Below are 14907 nucleotides of genomic sequence, written 5' to 3' on the forward strand. Positions count from 1 at the left end.
TTAAAGCAGTAAATTAAAATAAACTGTACTAAAAGCACAACTAATATAACAGTTACAATGAGATGTAATAAGATTACGATAAGATCCTAAGCCAGGTGTGTATCTGTGAGGCTGCACTCTGGTTAATCTCCTCTGCATTTTATCCAGCACCTTCACTCACTCAGGTGTAATACCCCAGCCATCCCTGCACAACGTCTGTTAAATGGTCTTTCCTTCCCTCCTTGTTCTGATTATAATTATTGAGTCTGTTCGTATGTTCACATTTATTTAAGTATGATTATGGACGTTTGCACATGTGACCAGTCTGTTAACTGTTGAATGCTCATGGCTGTTTCCACTATTGCCTTGTAAATTGTTGGTTGCCATTCTGTTGTCTGTTATGGTATTGTCCTGTGTTTTACACTTGGCATCAAAGCATTATCAATTCTGGTATGCGTCACATACTGGCAATAAAGTGATCTTCTTCATTGGGCGACAACTTGAACCCCCTAAAACATCTTGGGTTGTTTTCTCTGGTGCGGCAGAGGCTCTGGGGAGATCTGAGAGAGGTTTATAAGATTATGAGAGGCATAGATAGAGTGGACAGGGAATATCTCTTTCCCAGGGTTGAAATGTCTAATACCAAAGAACATACGTTTATGGTGAGAGGGGTAATTTCAAAGGTGTGAAGGGCAAGTTTTTTACACATTTATTTAAGTATGATTATGGACGTTTCCACATGTGACCAGTCTGTTAACTGTTGAATGCTCATGGCTGTTTCCACTATTGCCTTGTAAATTGTTGGTTGCCTTTCTGTTGTCTGTTATGGTATTGTCCTGTGTTTTATGCTGCCTAGTGTGGTGGTGGTGTAGTCAAATACAATTGAGGCTTTTAAGAGACGTTTAGACCATAAGACCATAAAGTAGAGGAGCAAAATTAGGCCATTTGGTCCATCGAGTCTGCTCCACCATTCCATCATGGCATATCCTTTTTTCCGTTTAGATTAGCACATGAATGTGAGGAAAATGAAAGGATATGGACATTGTGTACACAGAAGATATCAGTTTAGTTAGCAATTTGATTACTAATTTAAATGGTTCAGCACAACATTGTGAACTGTTCTGTTCTATGTTCTATGTTCTAAGTGTTGTCTGACCAATGTTTTATAAAGTTGCAACCAAGCATCTGAACTCTTATATTTTGTGTCCTAACCTGTGAAGACAAGAATAAGACCTTAAGAGCATAAAATATAGGAGCAGAATTAGCCATTCGCCCCCTCAAGTTTTCTCCGGATTTCATCATGGCTGATACATTTCCCTCTGAACCCTAGTCTCCTGCCTTCTCCCTGTAACCTTACACACCCTGAATAACCAAGAACCTTTCAACCTTTGTCATGCATACACCCAGTGACCAGGCCTCAACAGCCACCTGTGGCAACGAATTCCACAGATTCCCCACTGTCTGGTAAAGAAGTTCCTCCTTATCTCCATTCCAAATGGATGTCCCTCTGTTCTGAGGCTGTGCCCTCTGATCCTAGACTCCCCCACCACAAGAAACATTCTCGCCACATCTACTCTATTGAGCCTTTCAACATTCAACAGGTTTCAAAGAGAACTCCCAGGTCCAGAACCATCAATTGCTCCTCATACAATAAGCCTTTCGTTTCCAGAATAATTCTCATAAACTTCCTCTGCTCCCTCTCCAACGTCAGCACATCCTTTCTTAAATAAGGGGCTCAAAATTGTTCACAATACTCTAAGAGAGATCTCAGCAGTGCTTTAACCTGGGTCCATGGACCCATAAGTTTGATGGGAGGGGCCCCTGGCATTAACAAGGTTGAGGACCCCTGCTTTTCTGGCAGGTGTTGCAAATTTGTAATGTTATTGATTCTTTTTCCTTTCCTGCTTCCTTCTTCAAATCTGCCATCATCGTTTCTTTCCTCAAGGGAAACAGCCTTGCCTGCCTTTGTAAAATACATCAAGTAGCCAACTTCCCTTTCCTCACCAAAGATCTAGAGCAGGTTGTCATCCTTAAGTTCTGAGCCCATCTGTCAACCACCCCCGCTCCCAATCCCATGTTTAATTCACTCCAGTCATGATTTACCTCAGACATCGGGATAAAACAGTTACTACGGCTTCAGTTGATCAGGGTCGACCGTGGATGTGTCCTCACTGTCTAGGTGCAAGCTGGGGCAATACAATATGGAGAGCAAGCTGTTGCCTATGTGGAAGGCTCCCCCTCGCCATGCAGCTAATGAAGCCAAAGGAGCAGCGGAGACTGATACAATTTGACACCTGCAGCATCACAGGAGATTCCAGTCAGCATTCAGCTGAATGTAGGACCGCCTTAGGCACTCAGCTCTGGATTTTTCCTTGCGACTTACCCCAGAAGCCTTTCCATGAGTGGGAGAGCCACAAGGCACTGGAGATTTGGGATCGGAGTTTTCCTTTTCCCAGTTGAGCTGCCAACCATGGTTCATGAGCCCCATCTGCCTAAAGCATCTGGTTTTAAGGTGTCAGTAACCCACCTTTGTCCCTTCACCTGTCAGTAGAAACGGTCTTGCCAGGCTTTGTAGCTAAGCCGCATGTGAAGGCCAGAAGCTGAACTTGGATGTCAGAAACTATTTGAGGTGCACGCCTTTGAGAGCATTTAATAGGTAGTGGGGGAGCTTACCCTCACAACCCCTTCCCACTCCCTACTACGACAACCTTAAAACATTTGCTATCACGGAATAGAATAAGAACAGAAAGTGCTAGCGATCTCAATAGGTCAGGCAGCCTCTGTGGAGGGAGAAAGTGTTAATTTTTCAGATGTACACTTTTAATCTTGGCCTGTAATATTAACTGTTGTTTCTCTCTCTATTGATGTTGCCTGGCCTACTGAATGCTTACCCACACTTTCAGGATTTTTTTCATCTAGATTGGTTTTTTTCTTACCAAATCATTTTGCCTCCAGTCCTTTTCCCCTCTCCTACTTTTCATCTGCATACTGCCCCTCAACTTCATCCCAAATCACATCATTTCCCACGTGAAAAAATGCAAGCCGTTCAGTTCAACCTGACCACCCCTCTCTTGATCTCCACCTAGTTTACAACTTGGACAGAAGCCTCCTTCTCCTATATGTAATGAGGGGTGATTGATAAGTTTGTGGCCTAAGGTAGGAGTCAATTTTAGAAAACCTAGCACATTTATTTTTCCTACATTTACACACTTAGTCCAGCGGTCGTGGAACATACGGATCCCTTCTTTGTAGAAGTCGACGTCTTGGACCTCCAGAAGTGGTCCACAGCAGGGGTGATTGTTAAGTCTGTGGCCTAAGGGAGAAGGAGATGAGTTATTAACTTCAAACTTTTTGCTCTTTCACTCAGGGTTGAACTGCTCGTGCATGTAACGAGAGCTGTAAAACTCATCTCCTTCTACCTTAGGCCAAGAACTTATCATTCACCCCTGCTTTGGACCACTTCTACAAAGGGATCCGTTTGCTTCACAACCGCTGGACTTAAGTGTGTAAATGTAGGAGGGGACTATGATGAAAAATAAATGTGCTAGGTTTTCTAAAATTGACTGCTTCTACCTTAGGCCACGAACTTATCAATCACTGGGTGCTCCGGTATATTTATATTTGTATTTATTGAGATACAGCGTGGATACAGCTCTCTCCATCCATGCTTGTGTTGAGTGTTGAGCTAGCAACTCAACCTCGTAAAAAAAAGCTGGAGAGGGACGGGCTCCACCAGGTTTCAGATGCCCAAGACACGCCGTTTGATGAGCAATCACCAAAAAGATCGGTGCAAAAAGCTTGTCATGATGACGCCCTGACAACTCCACCAGGAGTTAAGGACGCACGCGCACACGCACACACACACACACACACACACACACACACACACACACACACACGCACGCACACACACACACACACACACACACACACACACACACACGCGCGCGCACACACACACACACACACACACACACACACACACACACACACACACACACACACACACACACACACACACACACACACACACACACACACACAGTGGAATAGGTCCTTCTGACCCTTTAAGCTGTGATTTAATCCTAATCACAGGACAATTTAAAGTGACCAATTAACCCATTACTAGGACTGTGGGAGGAAACCGGAGCACCCGGCTGAAACCCACGCCATCACAGGGAGAACATACACATACAAGCTCTTAAATACAGCGGTGGGAATTTAACCCGTGTTGTCCGTACTATAAAGCGTTGTGCTAACCATGATGCTACCATGCCACCCCAATATATTAACGGGAAGACAAAAGCTATTAAGCAAGGAGTTCATTAGCCAGTGATTTTAGTTACTCCTTTCTCTGGCAGCTGTCCAAAGTCATTCAAACCACTTGAAAATAAGACTATTGATTTGGAGTTCTGTTCTGACTCAGCTCATCTGCTGCCTGGATTACTCAGTCATCCGGATTTCTGTTGCCTTTTAATCTAACACGGTAGTGTAGCAGTTAGCACGACACTATTACAACTGGAGTTCGGAGTTCAATTCTGGAGTTAGTTGTAAGGAGCATGTACGACCTCCCCGTGAAAAGCATGGGTTTTTGCGAGGCACCCTGATTTCCTCCCGCAGTCCAAAGACTAGATTAATTACTAGATTAATTGCTCATTGTAAATTGTCCCGGGATTAGGCTGGGGTTAAATTGGGGGTTGCTGGGCAGAACAGCTCGAAGGGCTGCGCTCTATCTTAATAATTTTTTTTACTGCGCATCATGCTGCTGGTGTTTAGGGCAGCAGTGAAGGTATCTCTAGCTGTGTTCATCTAGAGAACAGCACTTTTGATCTCAGAACAACAGCACATCTCTAGCTGTGTTCAGGGCTTCCTTCATCATGCCAGTGGTTTTCCCTCGGTTTTCACTACTGTCAGTCATGCAAATCCTGGGTGGAGGGTCAGGAATACCGTCGCACTCAGATGTAGAAGGATTCTTCATTGCTGTTTCCATAACAATTTTGTTTTACCAGTCGGGGTTGTTGGCCCTGAGCTGAACCCCTGAACCTGGAGGACCGGTGGACCACGCTAAGTCTGGCCTCTACCTTCCGACCTGTTTGGCATAAAACCTTGACTCCAACCAGCATAACTCTCTGGGTCATTGAGGCACACAAGCCTCCAAACTCAACAATATGTTTGTGATCTTCTTTGAGCATCTCAGTAAATAAATAAATTTCAATTATCTTTATCCTGCGTCCCCGCCCCCCCCCCCACACTTCATAACCCAGAGTTCACTCTAAGTAATGATGCCCATATCAAATCATGTTCTCCAATAAACTTTATTGCTCACTGACTGACTTGGATTCTGATAAAAGTACACTCAGTGGCCACATTATTAGGTGCAGCTGTACAGCTGCTCATTAATGCAAATATCTGACCAGCCAATCATGTGCCAGCAACTCAATGCATAGAAGCATGCAGACATGGACGAGAGGTTTAGTTGTTCAACCAAGCATCAGAATTGGGAGTAAATGTGACTCAAGTGACTTTGACCATGGAATGACTGTTGGTTCCAAACGGGATGGGTGAGAATCTCAGAAACAGCTGATCGCTGGCGGTTGTCGTGCACAACAGTCTCTAGAGTCCAGAGCTTACAGATAGTGGTGTGAAGAACAAAATCCCTTGTTAATGAGGAAGGTCAGAGGAAAATGGCCAGACTGCTTTAAGCTGACAGGAAGGCAACAATATCTCAAATAACCACACATTACATCAGTGGTATGCAGAAGAGCATATGTGAATGCACAACACATCGAACCTTGAAATTGATGAGCTACAGCTGCAGAAAACCACAGATACACACTCAGCGGCCACGTTATTAGATACAGGAGGTACCAATTTTTTAAAAATTTCATCCTTTTTTTGAATCCCTTCTCGTCCTCTCATCTCCAGACCTTTGGGATATCAAGGCCTTCATGTTCATGAAAGCTTGCGTTGGTTTTCATTTCCATTTTCACTATCGACAGTCCCGCATTCTCCTGTCAGAGGTCTAAGATACACAGGTTACTAAACCTTCCCATACCAGCCTGAAGTTGTTGCATTGTTTGCTCAACTTTTGGTCATCTTTCTATATAGTGCTTGACATGGATTGGTTAGATTATGTCCAATCACTGACATGAAGGTCCTTGAAATGTTTTACTTTATTAAGGAAGATGTGTGATGACATTGTTGAGAAGGGATTGAAGACACTGCCAGACCTGCTAAATTCCTCCAGTATTTTGTGTGTGTTTACTCTGAATTTCCAAACATCTGAAGAATCTCTTGTTTTTAAGGAAGAATGTTCTGACCCTATGAAGCAGTGGTTCCCAACCTTGGCTCCATGGACCCTTCAGTTAATGGTAGAGGTCCATGGCATAAAAGGGTTGGGAACCCCCGCTATAAAGCGATATTTGCGCCAACATAAAGATTATCTTGTCATGGGCAGAGCTGAAAGCTGAATATGTGCATCTGAGAGAAACGGGCAAAAATATAAGATTAAAAAGTCCTTTCAAGTACTTTATTGAAACCTTAACCCAGCTATTGGGTGGCCGGGTGTAGATGCACCTCTTCCAAGGAGGTGTAAGGTGCTCCTTCCACCTGCTGGCCTGCAGGTTACCCTTGGGTAAGGTGTAGCATCTGCTTAGCCCCCCACCCCCAATCAGGGTCACATAAAGCCACAAGAACAAGTGGTGGACGGTCATATGAGCAGCTGGTGCATATCCCAAGTCCTGGTTATATGACCACTGACGCCATGCAAACAATCTCTGAAAGAGTATTGATAATGGCTGGGGTAACCCGTCTTGTAAAGACACTGCCCAGAAGAAGGCATTGGCAAACCCCTTCTGTAGAAAAAATTGGCAAAAACATGATCGCCCATGTTATACGGCACAGCACGAAATCACAATGATGATGCATACAGCCATGATGGAAAACAGTGGATCTTTAGTGAAAGCTCGACTTCTGCACACACTTTTCTTGTAATTTGATATCATTCTTCTAGATTATAATATTAAGTTCTGAACAATAGTTTTGATGTTATTGTCACTGGATTTACTTAAGCAAAGTGGTACAGTCTTAAACAATCTTAGCATGTATTATAATTCACATTGAGACATATTTAGTAAAGCGAACTGGGTCATTCCTCTGTCGCTGATGTGAAGGGGTGATTGCTTACTCAGTTTAAGAGATATCTATCACATTGAGACATACAGTGAATGGCGTTGTTTGCATTAACAGTGAACACAGTCTGAGGATCGTGCTTGGGTGTAGCCTGCATGTGTTGCCATGCTTCCAGTGCTAAAATAGCATTCCCTCAATTTGCTAACCCTAATCTGTCATGTTTGGAATGCGGGAGGATTCAGGACCGCTCAGAGGAAACCCACATCATCACTGGGAGCACATATAATACTGTATAAAAGACTTTGGTACCCTAGATATTTTTAACATTAATTTTGTTTTAGACAATAGACAATAGGTGCAGAAGTAGACCATTCGGCCCCTCGAGTCTGCACCGCCATTCTGAGATCATGGCTGATCATTCACTAGCAATACCCAGTCCCTGCCTTGTCCCCATATCCCTTGATTCCCCTATCCATCAGATATCTATCTAGCTCCTTCTTGAAAGCATCCAGAGAATTGGCCTCCACCGTCTTCCGAGGCAGTGCATTCCACACTTCCACAACTCTCTGGGAGAAGAAGTTCTTCCTCAACTCTGTTTTAAATAACTGACCTCTTAATCTCAATCCATGCCCTCTGGTACTGGACTCTCCCAACAATGTTTATAGATGTTTATTTTTTGTCTTCTGTAATAGTGTGGCAGTTGAAAAGAGCAAATTTTCAATTTCCAGTCATTAATTTTCCACAAATTTTTATGTTACTGAGAAATGTTTATATTATGTTAAAGAAAGTAACATATTAAGTAATAGACCAGTTAACAATTAAAAAACTTGATTACTTTGAAGGTATATCGCCCAGTGCATGATTAAACAAAGATAACAAACAGGTGCTAATGATCAATGACATACTGAGCTGTATGGATTAAACTGATTAATTGAAACAGAAATGGGTGTAGAAGGAATCAAACTGGGCAAAGGGCAACCAGACGAAAAGGTAAGGATGTGACAGTTTAACCTTCAAATCATCAATTCCTACAACACCACAAGAGTGAGCACAGCAACAAGACACAAGGTGGTCATCCTACATCAGCAAGGTCTCTCCCAAATTTCATGGCAGACAGGAGCTTCAAGAATGTTGTCCAAGCAGTTTTAAAGGCAAAGGATGGTCACACCAAATATTGATTTCATTTAATTTTTTTACTGTTTACTGCTCTTTATAGTAAATTACTTGATACCTAGGAAATTTACATTTTCTAATTTTTGAAAGCATCTTCACTTTACTGAATTTTTTTGTGTGTGCCTGATTTTTGCACAGTACAGTACACACTCCTTATAGAGAGTGAATTGGCCTTTAATCACTAGCGCTGAAAATGGTACGCTAATGATTTCCCCATGCATGACCTGGGGAACCTCAGATGAGTCAGATTAGGAGCAATCATCTTCACAAGCCTTACTGGCACACGCTTGCATGCTTTGTTACTCCATAACTTTAGGAATGAAAGGTAACAAGGGGGATAATGAGGAATGCCCAGAACATCTGAGGGAAAGCATTAAGTTAAAGTTTATTGACAGTACGTATATTTATATTGACTCAATTTTTATCGTTTTACAGGGACAGAGTGATGCTTTTAAAAATGGAACAGGAACTAATAGATTTTATCAGTGATAACAAGTAAGAGATTATATTAATATCTATTGTTTTAAACTTGTTATAAAGTTGTAGATGGGTGGAGATATATCTCTACCAAAGGAAGTGTAAGGCTCTCCTTTCCTCCACTAGCCTGCAGGTCACCCTTTGGCAAGGTGTAGCACCTGCTTAGCCCCTCCATCACCCCAATCAGGGTCACGTGAAGCTATGGGAGCAGGTGGTGGATGGTTGTATGAGCAACTGGTGCATATCACAAGCCCTGGTTATGTGGCCACTGACTCCAAACAGACAATCTCTGAAGAGTATTGTTAATGGCTGGGATCACCCTTCTTGTAAAGACACTGCCCAGAAGAAGGCAATGGCCAACCACTTTGGTAGAAAAATTGGCCTAGGATAATCATGGTCACTGACAGATGGAAGACCATGATCAGCCACATCACATGACATGGCACATAATGATGATGGTGGTGAAAGTCATTAACCTCAAGAACAGACCCTTCAGTGTGTCTTGTCTGTGCCAACTAATACAATTAATGGGGACAATGAAATGGTGGATGATCTCAATAAATATTTTGCATCAGTCTTCACAGCATGGTGGAAGTTCCAGGTATCAGGGGGCAAGAAATGTGTGAAGTTACCATAACTACAGAGAAGGTTTTTTTGGGAAACTGAAAGGTCTGAAGGTAGATAAGTCACTTATTTTAAAAGATGTGGCTGAAGAGATCATGGAGGTATTAATAATGATCTTTCAAGAATCACTAGGTTCGGGAATGGATCCGGAAGACTGGAAAATTGCAAATATCACTCCACTCTTCAAGAAGGAAGAGAGGCAGAAGAAAGGAAACTATAGGCCAGTTAATCTGACCTCAGTGGGTGGGAAGATGGTGGAATCTATTATTAAGGATGAGGTCTCAGGTACTTGCAGGCGCATGATAAAAATAGGCCATAGTCAGCATGGTTTCCTCAAGGGAAAATCTTGCCTGGCAAATCTGTTGGAATTACTTGAAGAAATAACAAGTAGGATAGACAAAGGGGAATCAGTTGATGTTGTGTACTTGGATTTTCAGAAGGACTTTGACAAAGTGCCACTCATGAGACTGCTCCACAAGCTAATTAGCCCATGGTATTACAGAAAAGATTTGAGCATGGGTAAAGCAGTGGCTAATTGGCAGAAGGCAAAGATTGGGAATAAAGGGAGCCTTTGCTGGTGGGCTGCCAGTGACTACTGGTGTGCTGCAGGTGACTGTGTTGGGACCAATTCTTTTTACATTATATGTCAATGATTTCACTGATGGAATTGATGGCTTTGTTACAAATTTTGCAGATGATTTGAAGATTGGTGGAGGGACAGTAGTTTTGAGGAAGGAGAGAGGCTACAGAAATAGCAGATAAAACACAGTGTCATGAACTGTACGATCATTCACTTTGTTCGAAAAATAAAGGTGTTGACTATTTTCTAAATGGAGAGAAAAGACAAAAAAACTGAGGGGCAAAGGGATTTGGGAGTCCTTGTGTACGATTCCCTGAAGGTTAATGTGCAGGTTGAGTCTGTGGTGAGGAAGGCAAATGCAATGTTAGCATTCATTTCAAAAGGACTAGAATAAAGTCCTAACCTACTCATCCTTTCCCTATAACTCAGGTCCTCAAGCCCCGGCAGCATCCTTGCAAATTTTCTCTGCTCTCTTTCAATCTTATTGACAATTTTCCTGTAGGTAGGTTACCAAAACTGCACACAATAGGTTAAAAAGCTGGCACAACATTGTGTGTCGTAAGGCACATACTGTACTATAATGTTCTATGTTTTATGTCATTGAGATTGAATGGTATGATCTGTAAGGAGAAATAGGATAGGCTGGGATTGTTTTCCCTGGATTGTAGGAGACTGTGGGGTGACCTTGTAGAGCAATATAAAGTCAGGAGCGGCGCAGTTAAAGTGCATAGTTGCAGCCTCTATCTCGGGGTGGGAGAGGGTTAAGGAAAGGGGAGAAAGATTTTAAAAGACCAAAGGGCATGTACTGTACTGTTGTGTACTGTAATGTTCCATGTTGAAATGTTGTGAGAGCCTCTGCCTTCCCAATCCCAACCATTCTCCAGGCAAAAGAATTCATCCAGACATCGTATCCCCTACTTCAAACCCATATGCTCTGGTCGCAGACACCTCCACCATGTGGTAAAGTTCACCATTTCAGCCCTGTCTATGCCCTTCATAATTTTATGTAGATCTTTTGAGATCTTCCCTCTGCCTTCCCCAAGGAAAACAAATCCATTCCTCCTCATCACTGAGATATCCTATTGAACGAAAGGACATGGACCAGGATGTCAGGGTGGCCATTGTGGGCAAAGAGCAGATGTTCCACAAAATGGTTGCAAGTGCCTGCTTGGTGTAGAGGAGACTTCACTGAGAACACCAAATGTGGTAGAAATCAGTAGACCCGCTGGATTTCTGTTTTTATTACAAAGGAAACTGCATCAAAACACCAAATGTTTTAGACTCAATGGGGAGAACTACAAGTCAATCATTGGAACTGATGGGAAGGGGCACAGGAATCAATGAAGAATGAATCAAAGTTTCCTAGAGGAATGGCCTCCTGGTCATTCATTGGTCTTGATTATTATTTAATGTGACTTTTATCTCTCCTACCTTCTCTTTCTTTAAAAAAATGAGTGAATCTCATTGAAACATATCAAATATTGAAAGGCCTAGATAGAGTGGATGTGGAGAGGGTATTTCCACTAGTGGGGGCGTCTAGGACCAGAGGGCAGAGCTTCAGGATAGAGAGATATCCATTTAGTACAGAGATGAGGGGGAATTTCTTTATGCCTCAGGGTAATGAATCTGTGGAATTCATTGCCACAGGCAGCAATGGAGGCCAGGTCATTGGATCTATTTGTAGCAGAAGGTGATACGTTCTCAGTCAGGATGTCAAAGGTTACAGGGAGAAGGTAGGAGAATGAAGTAGGGGTGGATAATAAACCAAGGGGATGGAAGGACGGAGCAGACTCAATGTGGCAGAGGCCTAATTCTGCTCCTGTCCCTTATGGTCTTTATCTCTTCCTGTGACTATTTCCTTTATCATTATTTTAATAATTACCTAATCTGGCTGGTAAAAAGACTGCAAAATTGTGTGCCCTTCTCTCCACAACCTCTCCGAAGAAATCTCACCCTCACTGAATCACTCCAAAGAAATTTCAACCTTCCTTTATTGTGGTGACTTAGGGGTATAGATAGTGTAAATCCAAGCAGACCTTTTCCACTGAGGTTGGGTGAGACTTGAAGTAGAGGTCATAGGTTAAGGGTGAAAGGCGAAATATTTAAGGGGATCCTGAGAAGAAACTTCTTCATTCCAAGGATGGTGCGAACGTGGAACGAGCAGCCAGTGGAAGTGATGGATGCAGATTCGATGCAACGTTTAAGAGAAATTAGGGTAAGTACATGGATGGGAAGGGTAGTGAGGGCTATGGTCCGGGTGTGGGTTGGTGGGACTAGGCAGAATAATACTTCAATCAACCTTTATTACATCAACTATCCTTGTCAACTCCTCAAACAAATTCAGTCATTAGAGGCAGCCTTCCCTAATAGTTCATGTGTCCACTTAAGTAACAGTTCTTATTTATGGGCAAGATAGCCAAATTCTGCTACTATACCTTATTGTCTGTTTGAACCCCACCAGTTTCTTAGTTTGTGCAAACCTACCAGCCACCTTCATTTTCATCCAGATCAATAATGTAACACTACAGGGACAGCTGCCGCAGGAAAGCAACATCCATCAGCAGGTACACTCCCACTCCAGGCCATACTGTCTTCAAGCTGCTACTGTCAGGAAGAAAGTACAGGAGCCTCAGGATTCACGCTGCAGGTTCAGGAACAGTTACTGACCCTCAACAACCAACTTCTTGAACCAGATGCGATAACTTCACTCACCCCAACACCTAACTGTTTCCTCTATCCATGGACTCCCTTTCATAGACTCCAAAACGTGTGTTGTTGATATGTATTGTTTATTTATTTATAATATTATTTTGTTTTTAAAAATATTTTTGTATTTGTACAATGTTTTTTGCACTTGGTTGTTTGTACATTTTTATTGTGAGTGACGTTTCATTGATTCTACTGTGCTTACTGTGAATGCCCACAAGAAAATGTATCCCTGTGTAGTATATGGTGACATATATGTACTTTAATAATAAATTGACTTTGAACTTTGAAACAGCAGAGGTCCTAGCAATGTTCCTTGCAGAGCCGCTGGTCAAAGATTTCCAGCCAGAAAATCACCTCTCCACCATTAGCGTCTGTCATACATGACCAAGCCAATTTTATATCTAATTTACTAGTTCACCATAGATCACATGCCTTAAAATGTGATCAAGGAGACACCTTGTCAAATGCTTCTTTAAAGTCCATGTATACAACATCCACTGCCCTGGCCCCTTCATGAATCTTCCCCAAAAGTTTGATCAAATTTGTGAGGCAGGACCTTCCCTGCACAAAGCCACAGTACCCATGCACAAGTCCATGCTTTTCCAAGTATGAGTAAGTTCTGTCTCCAATAATTTCCCCACCACTGATGTAATGGTCTCCAGCATATTATTTCTTGGTTTAACCCTATTATACTCATTAAGGATGCGCTGACATTGGAGACAAATAAAAAATAAATATTACGGTGAACGTGAGTTGTAGAGTCCTTGAATGCAAGTCCGTAGGTTGTAGAATCAGTTCAGAGTTGAGGTGAGTGAAGCTATCCTCACTGGTTCAGGAGACTGGTGGATATACTCACTGGAATTTAGAAGATTGAGGGGGGATCTTATTGAAAATTATAAAATTCTAAAGGGATTGGACAGGCTAGATGCAGGAAGATTGTTTCCGATGTTGGGGCAGTCCAGAATGAGGGGTCACAGTTTAAGGATAAAGGGGAAGCCTTTTAGGACTGAGATGAGGAACACAGAGAGTTCTTCACACAGAGAGTGGTGAATCTGTGGAATTCTCTGCCACAGGAAACAGTTGAGGCTGGTTCATTGGCTATATTTAAGAGGAAGTTAGATATAGCTCTTGTGGCTAAACAGATCAGGGGGTATGGAGAGAAAGCAGGTACAGGGTTCTGAGTTGGATGATCAGCCATGATCATACTGAATGGCGGTGCAGGCTCGAAGGGCCGAATGACCTACTCCTGCACCTATTTTCTATGTTTCTATGTAGGGTAACAACTGTTCCTGAACCTATTGGTATGGGACCTTAGGTTTCTGTACCTCCTGCCTGAATGGAGTAGCAAGAAGATAGCATGACCTGGGTGATGGGAGTCTTTAATAGTGTATGCTCCTTTCTTGGGGCGGCACTCCTAGTAAATGTGCTCAATGGTGGGGAGGGCTTTGTCCTATGATAGACTGGGTTGTGTCCACCACTTCTGTAGACTTTTCCATTCCTGGGCAAAGCAAAATACAAATTGGGATAAAAACATAATACCTATATCCTAACTGACTTGCTTAGAAATCAATTATATGAACATTGAACTTCCCATTTCCCAAATCTCATTGCCAATCTTATACCTGTCAACCTTAGGTTCAATTCTCCATCCTCTCCCTTCACATGGTTGTATCTGTCCCTTACTCCCTCCCTATCTAGTTCCATCTATCATCTACTACCCTTGTACTTCTACATACTGGCGCTCTGACCTTTATTCTCTCTGTCTTGATGCATAGTCTCCATCCAAAATGTCAACATTAATTGCTTGTCTTCATAGGCACTGCTTGACCCTCTGAGTTCTTCCAGAAATCTGTACTTTTCTTTATTTCTCATTACTGTAACCCATTTCCTAAATTAGCCCCATAATGTCTGTTGTTGTTTGTCATCTATGTTAATGATTTGGATGATAGTATGGCAAAATGGATCAGCAAATTTGTGGCTGACACTAAGACTGAGGGTGTAGTGGACAGCAAGGAAGGCTATTAAAGCTTGCAGCAGGATTTGGATCAGCTGAAAAATGGGCTGAAAATGGCAGATGGAATTTAGTGCAGACAAGTGTGTGGTGTTGCACTTTGGGAGGACAAACCAGAATACACAGTGTGGTACTGAGGAGCGTTGTAGGTACTGAGGGATCTGGGAATACGGATCCATAATTTCTTAAAAGTATTGTCACAGGTATACAGCATGGTTAAGAA

The 14907-nt window shown here is 42.5% G+C and overlaps 1 protein-coding gene across 1 annotated transcript in view; it reads left to right on the plus strand.

The window, feature by feature from the left end:
• The window catches only part of arpp21 (cAMP-regulated phosphoprotein, 21), a 323923-nt gene that overhangs the window by 203546 nt on the left and 105470 nt on the right, over window positions 1-14907 (plus strand). Inside the window, exon 8 of the mRNA XM_059984261.1 lies at window positions 8719-8778. Within this exon, the coding sequence (XP_059840244.1) occupies window positions 8719-8778 (60 nt within the window). The remainder of the gene's footprint in view (window positions 1-8718; window positions 8779-14907) is intronic.

Source organism: Hypanus sabinus, chromosome 1, assembly GCF_030144855.1.
Source record: "Hypanus sabinus isolate sHypSab1 chromosome 1, sHypSab1.hap1, whole genome shotgun sequence".
Classification (NCBI taxonomy): Eukaryota; Metazoa; Chordata; class Chondrichthyes; order Myliobatiformes; family Dasyatidae; genus Hypanus; species Hypanus sabinus.